The sequence below is a fragment of the Andrographis paniculata genome, unplaced genomic scaffold (genome assembly GCF_009805555.1).
Source record: "Andrographis paniculata isolate CXL003 unplaced genomic scaffold, ASM980555v1 Contig14END, whole genome shotgun sequence".
Taxonomy (NCBI): Eukaryota; Viridiplantae; Streptophyta; class Magnoliopsida; order Lamiales; family Acanthaceae; genus Andrographis; species Andrographis paniculata.
Window position 1 is genome coordinate 1,690,885 of NW_026137424.1, and position 11,814 is coordinate 1,702,698.

At 31.2% G+C, this 11,814-nt stretch overlaps 2 protein-coding genes across 2 annotated transcripts; both read left to right on the top strand.

Moving 5' to 3' along the window:
* LOC127258154 (cold-responsive protein kinase 1-like) lies at window positions 1–4,338 on the top strand. Its single transcript, XM_051284868.1, has 7 exons — window positions 1–156; window positions 261–452; window positions 546–676; window positions 1,696–1,909; window positions 1,995–2,226; window positions 2,941–3,091; window positions 3,829–4,338. Exons 1-7 carry the CDS (start codon window positions 135–137, stop codon window positions 4,153–4,155), a joined length of 1,269 nt encoding a protein of 422 aa, XP_051140825.1. The 5' UTR covers window positions 1–134; the 3' UTR covers window positions 4,156–4,338.
* Window positions 4,339–6,955: 2,617 nt separating this feature from the next.
* On the top strand, window positions 6,956–11,376 carry LOC127259532 (uncharacterized). The gene is made up of 4 exons (XM_051286914.1): window positions 6,956–7,217; window positions 7,382–7,615; window positions 8,398–9,627; window positions 10,659–11,376. The coding sequence occupies exons 1-4, from the start codon at window positions 6,994–6,996 to the stop codon at window positions 11,254–11,256; spliced, it is 2,286 nt and encodes a 761-aa protein (XP_051142871.1). The 5' UTR covers window positions 6,956–6,993; the 3' UTR covers window positions 11,257–11,376.
* Window positions 11,377–11,814: the final 438 nt, after the last annotated feature.

An 11,814-nucleotide genomic window follows, 5' to 3' on the forward strand; every position in this document is an offset into this window, starting at 1 on the left:
CTTTCCGCGTTTCGACGATTATATCCATGCGCCAATCCATCGTTCCATACAAAAACCACCAACAAGAGCCTTCATTGATTGTACATAGTACAACCATTGCTGTGGGGTAAGGTCGGCGATCTTCGGAACCATATATGCCTCGATTGAGGCTCCAAGGTATGCTATTTTACTGAATCGAGTTCGATTTTTGTCAGAGATTCGGAAATCTGATTCGATTCGATTATTGCTGGTGTTTTGGATTCCGATATCGGCGAATTAAGCGAGTTCGCCGTCAGGTTCGCTTGAAATGCAGGGCGGAGAGGAGAAGCATCGTTCGCCGGCGCTGTTCGTCATCCTCGGCGGAGTGGTTTTGCTTCTTCTTATCCTGCTGCTGGTTTTGTTTTTGTTTCGGAGATTTGTTAAGCCGGAGAATCTGCGGCGGCTCTTCGATCGGAGAACGAAGAAACCTGCAGGTTTTGGAATTTGATTTGGTTGTTCGCTAGGGTTTGGGAATTTTAATTGTTGATCAATTGAGTATTAGAATTTGTATTGGCTGGTGGTTGCAGTAACGAAAGATGTGCTGAGTGGAAATCTTCGAACGATTAGCTACTTCGATTTCGAGACATTGAAGAAGGCGACGAAGAACTTCAACCAGAATCATCTTCTGGGGAGAGGTGGATTTGGACCTGTTTTCATGGTAACTCTACTGTTCATCCACTATGCTTCATGCTTTCATAATCAATATTGAGTGTTTGTATGTATTATATATATAATTGAAAAGTTTAAATTTTCTCAAAAATATCTAGTTTCATATTTATTTTTTATATAAAATATTACCATTATATCTATATATATATATTTCTAATCATTCAGTTTGTTTAGTAATTTTATTTTTCATATAACTTTAAAAGATAAACTTTTTTTTTTTTTTATATAACGTTGAGAACTTGCCGCCGCTATCTGAAAGTGCATCCAACCTAAAAAGGCAAAATTATTTTAGAGTTTAGTTCAATTTTTTTTGTTATACAATTATTTCAATTTTTTTTTTTTTTTATAAAAAGTCAAAATCATTCATAACTCTTACGTGATTTCGAAACTCAGCCTGAATTATCCATATACTCTGTAAAATGCATGACACTCCCTTATGCTTTCGAAAATGTTGCATAAAATCTCTTATACTTTTTCGAAAATGTTGCATTAAATCCTTTTTACATTTTCTGTGTGATGAAAAGATGATTTATCATCTACAGTTTTTGCATGGCGGGGTTCATGCAATATTTTTGAAAGTATAAGACGGCGCCATTCAATTTTTAAAATGCAAAAAAGAATTACGCTGAATTTCGAAACTACAAGAGAATTATTGACAATTTTTTTTTGTAAAAATGCACCATATTACTTCACAATTTCGCATTCAAATCAATAAAATAAACAAACAAACTACCAAAGAATAACTCACTATTCATTAATTTTTCTTCAAAAAGATAAAACCAAAAACTTATTTTTTAATTTTTAGTATTTTATTAAAAGTTATTTATACACTTAAAACATTATATGAATATCTATTTATCAAATTAAATAATTATTCAAATTCGACTATTATTATTTCCAACCGCAAATGCAACTGCCAAACCTACTAAGACATTTTAAGGAACTCGTAAGCTTATCGAAAAATTATCATACGCACTTTCTTACGCAATGTCGAATATTTTCTTACAGGGTAAGTTAGAAGATGGTCGGACAGTAGCCGTAAAGCAACTCTCAGTCGAAAAATCTCAACAAGGAGAACCGGAGTTCCTAGCGGAGGTGAGGATGATCACAAGTATACAACACAAGAACCTCGTTCGCCTTCTAGGTTGTTGCTTCGATGGATCCCATCGCCTGCTTGTCTACGAGTACATGAAGAACCGGAGTTTAGACCACATCGTCTACGGTACTAATTGTCCATGTTCTTACACATATGCAACTTTCTTTCATTCGATGGTTTCCTAATACGAAACAAATTCAAATCTTCGTAGGAAAAACAAATATATATTTGAACTGGACTTCTCGATTCCAGATAATACTCGGGATTGCTCGAGGATTGCAATATCTCCACGAAGACTCGCATGTACGAATTATTCATCGGGATATTAAAGCGAGCAATATTCTCCTTGATGAGAAATTCCATCCCCGAATCGGGGATTTTGGATTGGCTCGGTTTTTTCCGGAAGATCAAGCTTATCTTAGTACTAAATTTGCGGGAACCTTGTAAGTTTACCTTCCCTTCTTTATTTGAGTAGATACTTTAGAGGATGTTTCTTTTGATTTTTTCTTTCTAATTTTGTTATTTAGATCCTAAATTTTAAAAAAAAATATATCGTTATCTTATAAAATATCACATCAAATATTAATTAAAATATAAAATTCAAACCAAGTTTTCTCAATCTAAACATTGTTGAATCACTTGAATTGAAAATGTTTGTCATATATTATCTTATAGTATTTGACGCAATTTGTGAAAGTTAATTGTAGTATTTAGAAGTAAGCAAAATATTTGAAATCAGAATATTCAATCCGAATTAAACTAAATTTTAAGTTTTGGTTCGGCTTCTTTTGGAATTTTAATATTGGATTTGGGTAGAACTATTTTTAAATTTTTTATTTTCGTATAATGAAATTTCAAACAAATTTGGAATAAATTACAATATTTAATAGTATTTGTTTGTAAGTATTTTTAAATTTTAACAATCTTGCCACATATTTGTCTTTTTATTTATTGGACATTATTTATTCATTAAATAGTTTATTTAATTTTAAACAAAAATACATTTTTGGATTTTTTTTACATGTATTATACAATTTTAAAATTTTCGATTTGGTTCAAATTTTATAAATTTGGATTTTTCATCTAGATCAATTTATTATTATTATTATTATTATTATTATTGTTGTTGTTGATGATGCGGTGATATGTTGTTGTAGAGGATACACTGCACCTGAATATGCCATTAGAGGAGAGCTGTCGGAGAAAGCCGACATCTACAGTTTTGGTGTTCTTGTGCTCGAAATTATTAGCTGCCGCAAAAATACTGACCTCACTCTTCCATCAGAAATGCAGTACCTCCCCGAATATGTATGTTTTTTTGCCTTTTATTTTTCCAGAAAATTATGCATATATTTTTTTTTTTTGGAAGTTTTTATATTTGGTTTTTTACTTTTTTTTTTTAAAAAAATACCCTTTCAATATATATATATATAAATATTACAATCAAATACTAATTATTTATTTATTTTAAAAAAAGTCTTCGAAATTCCAAAATCTATGTCTATATGTAAATAAAGGCTCCATTTACATGACTTTGTTTATTTAGTGTTTTGATTTGAATAATTTCTGTCAGACATTAAAAATCGTATCATTAATATAAAAAATAATATTTTATATTGAATATTTATTTATTTTTTTAAGAATAATATATATTTATATATATTGAGAATTTTATAGAAAATAATATTGTAGGCAAATAAGGTTTTAAAAATGTTTAAAAATAGTTGGGTGATGAGATATTTTGAATGTAATATTAATTTTTAATATTACATAAAAATAAAAAATAAGTATTTGCTATTATATTTTTAGGGAAAAAAAATTATGAATAAAAAATATTTTTTCAAAACCCCAACCAAATACACTTGTTAGTTTGAGTATTTTTTATATTAGGTAAAAAAAAGTGTCAATGTATTAAATTATATTATTTATTGTATTTATGTAAATGAAACGATTAAAAAGACAAAAAAAATAAAAAAATCGTAATTTTTTTTAAATTACTAGTAATTTTTTTTTAAAAATATATCTAAAATATTTCGTTCAAGCAGGCATGGAAACTATACGAGAGGGGCATGTTGGCCAACCTCATAGATCCGAGGCTAAAACAAGATGGCATTATCGAAAACGATGTTCTACAAGTGATCCGTGTAGCGTTTTTGTGCTTACAACCTCAGGGCGATTTGAGGCCACCGATGTCGGAGTTGGTGGCAATGCTGACGTGTAAGGTCGAAGTGGATCGGATACCGGCAAGGCCGACTTTTTTGGACAGGAAGCCAAGGATAGGAGACAAGATTTCATGGGATTCAATGTCGGAACCTTTCCCTTCGCTAAAGAGTGATTCTATTTCTCCCTCATTTCTTAGGGTTCCTAAGTAAAAAAATTGTGTTTGTTTAGTGAAATTATTTGAAGAGATATTTTTTTATGTGAGATATAGAGAATTGTGTAAGTAATATAAAAATAATAAGTTGTAATATATTGATTTTTATTTTTATTTTTTATTTTTGTATATATATTAATTTTTTTTGTAATAGTATATAACTTGGGTGTGTTTATTTTGTAAAATTGTTGGAAATAATTTTTTTTTTTTTTTATGTAAGATATAGGACAATGTATGTAGTGTATTATTTTTTTTGGAAAAATATAAAAAAGAAAAAAGATAAAAAGAACAAAGCTCAAGTTCTTGTGATCTTTTGTAAACCTATGTTTTGTAGTTCTTCTTACACTCATACTTTAAGGTATTCTTATATATGTATAGCAAAATTGTATTTTATTTATTTTATGACGTGGGAATTCGTAGCCGAACTTAATATCCTGCAAACCAGGTCCGACGAGAAAGTCACACTAGGCGAACCATGTGTTTCCTGAGGCGTCGGGGGTTTGAACCAATGACTTCACGGTCACAATAAAAGTTTCATTCTTCTATTTGCCACTTTGTATAATTTGATGAATATGTATCGTTAGTTATGGATAATCATTTTGGTAATATAAAAAATAATATTTTAAATTATTAATTTAGATAAATAATACAATTACTAAAATTAATAAATACTTTATTTTGAGACATTAAAAAAAAATAGATATCTTTTCTTTCAGAATAGATGGATTATATATCTTATATTGTTCTGAACTGTGTAAGTTGAATATTAAAAAAGTTTTTGTTCCTTCAACAATTGCTCAGTAACACAATTTTTAATTAATATTATTTGTATAATGCAATATATATATTATATTTTAATCATTAAAAAAATTAATAATTCGATATCAAATATTATTTTTTATATTACGTATGTGATCCTCCATAGTTAATATAAAAAAAATACATCTATTTAAAACTACAAGTATGTTTCTTTTTTAGTTCAAATAAAAAACACTATTCCTTTCGTTCCACTTTTTTCGTCAATTATGTCTATTTCTGTCTGTTCCATATTTTTTGGTCCATTATGTCTATTTTCGTTTTTCCCACTTTTTTTGTCCTTTCAATTTTACGAAATATAATTATACACTTTAATCACATTTTAAATTTCATAATTTATAATTTTTTTAATCTTAATTATACTGTTTAGTTATCTGAATCTTAATCAATAGTTAGTTTTATTATACAATAATTATTTTTACTACTACACTTTTACCTAAATTCTCGTGTTTACGGTACATATAACATGGGATGGAGAGAGTACTATTTAACTAGTACAATTCTTAATAAAGATAAATTATTTTTTTTAAATAAAATATTAAAATTAAAAAACTATTTAAGTAAAGTTTAAAAATACTACCATATTTCAAATTAATTTCGAGCTGCAATCGAACAAAGTTTGAGCTTAAACCATATTTCAAATTAATTTCTAGCTGCACTCGAACAAACTTTGAACTTAAACCAAACGTATAGGTGTTTACGTGTTTTTAAAATTAATTCCTATATTATTTAACATAACTATTTATTTTTAAAATGTGAAATTTTTGAATAGAAAAAAATCAATACTAATTCCAATATAATCAAAATATATTAATTTTAGTCTCCATATAAATAATTTTATTAATTTTAGTCTCCGTATAAATAATTTTATCAAATTTGGCTTTACTATTAAAAAATCAAACAAAGTTGCTCATATGATCATAAAGGGATCGATGTGGCAGCCGATTTTGACTAAATACGGTTGTGTACAATAAAATATGACCACGGCGGTTTCCATACATATGTACCGCAATGGAATGTACATTTCTGCTTTGATCTATAATTTTATTTTTATTATTTAAATCAAAACTCTAAACAAATACATTCTTAGTTTAATTTCGATGTATTTGGTTGTGCGATCAAACCGAATCACTACTGTCCACACTGTTTTTAAGAAAACTATATTAACTATCTATCACAAAATATTATATTAAAATACTTTATCCGTTCATTTTGAAAATATACATTTACTTTTAGAGCAAAAATTTAAAAATAAAACTAATTTTTCAATTGTAGTGAATAATTAAAAATACTGTAAAAGTAATTTTATTTTTTTATTTTTTGTATAAAAGTAATTATATGACGGTAAAATCGAGACATTTGTAACAAAAAAATAGAATGCATAGTTACTAAAAAAAATAATTATTTTATAATTGAAAATTCGAAATAAAAATATTTATATTTTGTGAGTGAAATTATTCAAACAAAAAAATTTAATTAATAACTCATTTCATATCAATTTTGAATCACAATCAAACAATTTTAAAAATTCAAACATTCAAACAAACACACTCATATCTTTTGGTATTTTATAATCATAAAATTAAAAATATAATACTATCTCTGTCCGCCAAATTTATTTATTTTTCGTCCATCAAATTTAAAATATTACTATTTTAAAAAAATTTAAAAAGTCAAAATTTAATTATTATTTTTCATCGGTATTTATTTACAATAAATATCATTCACTTTATTATATTATCTTTTTATTCTATTTAATTTTTAACTTAATGCTCAAAAATATCTTCAACTATTTTCTTTTTTACTTTTTTTTTTATATTTTTTAATAAAATATTTATTTATTTTTAGTTTGCATTTCAAATCCAAATAGGCAAAATTTTTCGGAGTAAAAAAAATTGCACTTTGAGTTGGGCCTAAAAGTTATCAATTGGGCCCAGTTAATGTCCAGAATATAGCCAGTGCTTCAATTCTGCTGCAATGGCGGAGGAGCCGCGGTGGCAGCTGGACAAGAAAGAAGAAGATGGAGATCGGAGGAAGTCTAGCGAAGAAGAATATGAAGAAGCAGAATAGGAGCATGCGACGGAAGCAGAATCAGAAGCTTTTCGCTATACTGTTGGCGGCCTGTTGTTCCGAGTCCCGCGATCCAATACTCATTAAGAAATGCCTGAACGAACTGCTCCGGCGCCTTCCTCGTGCTCCTCTGTCTCCATTCCTTTCCCTGCTTCCGGAGCTTCTCAAATCCAAGTACTTCTATTATCAATTTATGCTGGTTGCGACTTTTCATTTTCTGGGTGGTTTGGGATTGTGCCTTTCGATCTATGAGTAGTTTCGTTTAGATTTGATAAAATTGTTGTGTAAATTATATTATTGCTAGAATTTAGTATGTTAATTCCCTGTGTTTGCTACAGTTATACTGAAATTCAGCGTGAGAGCTTGGAGATTATCGGTGCTGCAGCCATAGCATCGATTGAGATGAATGAGAAGGTTGCCATGGAGGATGAGATAGTCGAGGGGTTAATATCGAACTGTGGAAGTACTAAACCAGAGATTGCAATGGCTGCCTGCAATGCAATGTTGGATTTATCCACAGCATCGATTGGACGTCGACGCTTGGTCGAATTCTCTGCAATCAAGAGTCTTCTGTGAGCTTCCTCTTTGGATTTAATCAAATAGATGCCAAAATATGAATTTGATTATCAGTAGAACCTAAGTTTTTGATCATTTGCTTTACTCAGTTTAGGCTATAGAGCCAATTCATGGCAAAAGCTTAAGCATAGGCATCAAATTCATTATTTGAACTGACTTTATGGGTAAAATCTTTTCTTTATATGGCTTGATTCGTATGGTAATCATCGATAATTGCTTATGTGTGATGTTTTTTGCAGTTCCCACAACTTAGGGTGTGTTTAGGATGTTTTCATCTTTCTTCGATTTGAATTTTTTGGAGAGGAAAATCCTGGGGTAGTATAATGCTTTGTATCGATTTTATGCGTTGAAAATGATGTTTTTGGATGAAAAAGTAAGGCTGTGTTGTAGTTTTAAAATTGTGCAAAAATGGTATTGAATATGCATGCGAATGGTGCCAATTTATTGCATTATGTATCTGTGTTTTTTGATTCGTAGTAGTCGTCGCAAGTTCAATTATTGGGCAATAAGTCTTCGATATATTAGTGAAGAATTTCATTGCTTTACAATGAAAAGAAAAGAAAAGAAAATTCTGGAACAATGTTCTGCTTGGATGAAGATATTGCAGGCTAGTCTAAGGCATGTTCGTCTGAGAATCGACAAAACCTATAGGAAAACTAGAAGAAGCAAGTGGTTCAGCGAAATTCACTGACATAAAATTCTTTTGTCTATATTATGGTACTTTTCTAATCAATTTCTTGAAGAATTCCGTTTTCTCTGACTTATTTATGTCTTTTAGTCTTTGCTTTATACAGGAATCCGAAACTCCGGTTTCCACAGTTTCTCTTGCTGAAGAACTAAAATTGATCGAGGAAGATGAATATCGAATTCTGCTTCTCCGTTGTGCTATCACTCTCGTCAATTCCTGCTCAGTCGAAGAACTTCATCATATACCAACAAAACTTTCTGAAAAATTTACCGAACTTTTGAAACTTGTATGGAGAGCAGCACATAGACAACAGCTATGCAGCATTTCTTCCGGATGTGATCAGATACGTAAGCTCGGCATCTCAATAAGTAGTTTGGCTGAAAGTATATTCAGGTTATCTCTAAAATATGATCAAGATCCGAGATCAAAAGATTTTGAAAATGTTAAGAAAAGCATTTTTGATTCGGGAGAAGTTAGCATTGAACAATTTTTGTCAGAGATATGGGAGGTGTCTCCGATGCTTATAGCGAATATCTCCGAAGCTGCAATGAGGTCGATGTTCAGTCCTTTTGTTAAATATCTTGGCCGAAAGGAGGAAATACCTAAATTTATTACCTCGATGCTAAAAGACACTATTTCTTGCCCGGCAATGGCCTCGGACGATCTGGATATTATTCATGTCATCGACGAATTAAAGAAAGAGCTCGGTTGCCGTATAGTCTACAATCAGGATATACGCGTTGTGAAAACATCGTGCGGGGGAAGAGAGTCGCACTATTTTCAGAATCAATTTGACTCTAGCTGCACCTCGACTCCTCATGTTTTCGGTATCGATGATTTGAAAAAATGTGAAGAAGCATTCAATCAAGGTTACTCGATAGCGCTGCGCGGCGTGGAATTTCGATTTCAATCTATTGCAACTATCGCTAATGGATTAGCGTCTCTCTTTGGGCAGCCTTCAGCCGGCGTCAATATGTACTTGACACCGTCGAATTCGCAAGGCCTCGCTCGCCACAGCGACGATCACTGCGTTTTTGTATGTCAACTTATCGGTGAGAAAAAATGGACAATATTTCCTCGGTCCAATTCCCAGTTACCTCGTTTGTACGAGCCTTTTGAAAGCTTGCATGATTTGGGAGGGGAAAGTCCGGAGATTAATGGTTGTCGACATTTTCTTCTGAAAGAGGGCGATGTTTTGTACATCCCTAGAGGTTTCCCACATGAAGCAAGAACTGGTGCAGCGGATGATCAAAATATTGACGAAAATATTGGATTCTCCCTACATCTGACCCTATCTGTCGAAGTCGAGCCTCCATTTGAGTAAGCAATTTGTATTTATGCATTTTTGGTTTTGTATATAATGTCGATGATTATATTAAACACTTTAGACTTAGTTTATAACATAGCTCTGCTAGACTAGAAACTAGAAACTCGAAACTCGAAACCTTGCTTTGCAATGGAAAATTATGTGTGTACCCTAATATATCAGTCAGCCTTCGTATTTCACATTTTGGAGAACCCGAGCTGCATTGAAAATTGAGTTTAGTCGCATTAGTTGCTTTTTGCGTATGAAATATATTGATGATACTTAGTGTAGATTAGCTTGTGTACATTTTCATTTCTTGTAGGCAAAATTACACAAAACTCACATGTGGTTTCACGAAATTATGCCAAATTCTTCGTCAAGACTCCTTCATGGTTTCATAAACTCTATGTCTAATCCTTTGGGCCGTCCTTATTTAACAGTGTTAGACTTACACACACGCGCTCAAACTATAAAAGAACCTTCATTTCTAAATTTCTTCATGGTTTCATAAACTCTATGTCTAATCATTTCGGCCGTCCTTATTTAACAGTGTTAGACTTACATGCGCTCTAACTGTAAAAGAATCTTCATTTCTAAATTTCTTTTTATATTCAACTTTAAGGAACAATAAATATACTCAGAAATAGTTGTTTTTCTTTGGTTCTAAGAATTTGATTACTTAAGGCTAAATATTAGATAAATGAATATATCTCTAATTTTTGGGTTTAAAAATAGAGATTTTGAAATTTATTCGCAGTTTGGGCGTGTATAGGCAACCATCTTTAAATAAGGACGACCGAGGGAGTTAGATGCAAAGTTTATGAAACTGTAAGAGAGTTTATCGCAGTTTTTTAGTATGGGGGTTTGACGCAATTTCGTGAAACTACAGGTGTGTTTTGTGAAGCTATGCCTTTCTTGTATGAAACTGGTTTAATTGTGTATATTCGATCGTGTATATTTAGATACTCGTTTAGTCAACAATGCACAGAGGGGTTTCGATATTATTTCATTATTCTGATGTAAGTTTTGGTCGTTTACGCGACAGATGGGAAGGCTTCATGCAAGTAGCAATGCATTGTTGGGACAAAAAAGTGTTGTCATTGCTCCGCAAATCGAACGATTCTATGGAATGGAACCTACACGTACTCGCCGTAAGGCTCATGCACGTCGCAATAAAATTAATCGGCGACAGTGACCTGGCGTTCCGGAAGGCTTGCTTAGTTGGCGCTACGGCACTGCCTTCTTACAAAACTCATCTTTCTAACAATCAGAACGATGTTTTCAAGAATTTGGTCGATAGAATTGCGAACGAGGCCAGATTTTCGGATGCCCTCCGACATACGGAGTCGGCTGCTCGGAGAAATGAAGATCCTCTCGAGCATATAAAATGGATTGCGGAAATGAAGGGGCCGGAGAGTTCGAATATTTCATCTTTAGATTGCGATTATAATCCCGAGTTATCGTCGTCGACACAAATAAACAGTGAAGCTGCGTTTTTGCAGGTGCAAGGGAGGTTTTGTAATGAAATAAGGTTGGAAGAGGTGGAACAACAGTACAAGGCTCTGCTGGAGAAGTACAAGAAGGTTAGAAGGCAATACAACGACGGTATGCTTTCGCTTCATTCTGCAATTACTTCTTCCTAATGCAGCATTTAATATTTGAGCCGGCCCGGCGCTTTAATCCAAAGATATTCTTGAGTGTACATACGTAACTGCTGAGTGTATTCGTGTTTATATTTAAATATTAATTATTATTTCAAAATATATTATAAATTAAGGGTGTGTTTGTTTGGGAGATTGGATTGGATTTACACTATTCATCCAATTTTTTTTCTCCAAAAACATAAAATCAAACACCTATTTTTCATTTTTTATATTATACTAAAAATCAATTTTACATTAAAAACATCACATCAACACCTATTTATATCACATCGTACAACTATTCAAATTCAAATTTTTACTATTCAAATTTTCACTCAAAATCTAAACCCCCAAACAAACACAACCTAAGAAAAAATAATAAAAATATTTTTATTAGTTTTATAATACTAATAAAATGATATCAGTACAAATAAAATTATACATATTTTTAATATTGAGTACGCTAATAATAAATCGATATCCAACTGAGGGAAAGAATAAAGATTTTATTATTTTTAAAAGTATTTGAAATGGTAAAAGAATAAAGATTTTATTATT

Excerpts from the sequence above, each read along its gene's own strand:
- LOC127258154 (XM_051284868.1), top strand. The coding sequence starts at position 135 with ATGCCTCGATTGAGGCTCCAAG. Across the intron at positions 157-260 it reads GCCTCGATTGAGGCTCCAAG|CGAGTTCGCCGTCAGGTTCG; the intron begins GTATGCTATTTT and ends CGGCGAATTAAG. Across the intron at positions 3,092-3,828 it reads TGCAGTACCTCCCCGAATAT|GCATGGAAACTATACGAGAG; the intron begins GTATGTTTTTTT and ends TCGTTCAAGCAG.
- LOC127259532 (XM_051286914.1), top strand. The coding sequence starts at position 6,994 with ATGGAGATCGGAGGAAGTCTAGCGAAGAAGAATATGAAGAAGCAGAAT. Across the intron at positions 7,218-7,381 it reads CCGGAGCTTCTCAAATCCAA|TTATACTGAAATTCAGCGTG; the intron begins GTACTTCTATTA and ends TGTTTGCTACAG. Across the intron at positions 9,628-10,658 it reads GAAGTCGAGCCTCCATTTGA|ATGGGAAGGCTTCATGCAAG; the intron begins GTAAGCAATTTG and ends TTTACGCGACAG.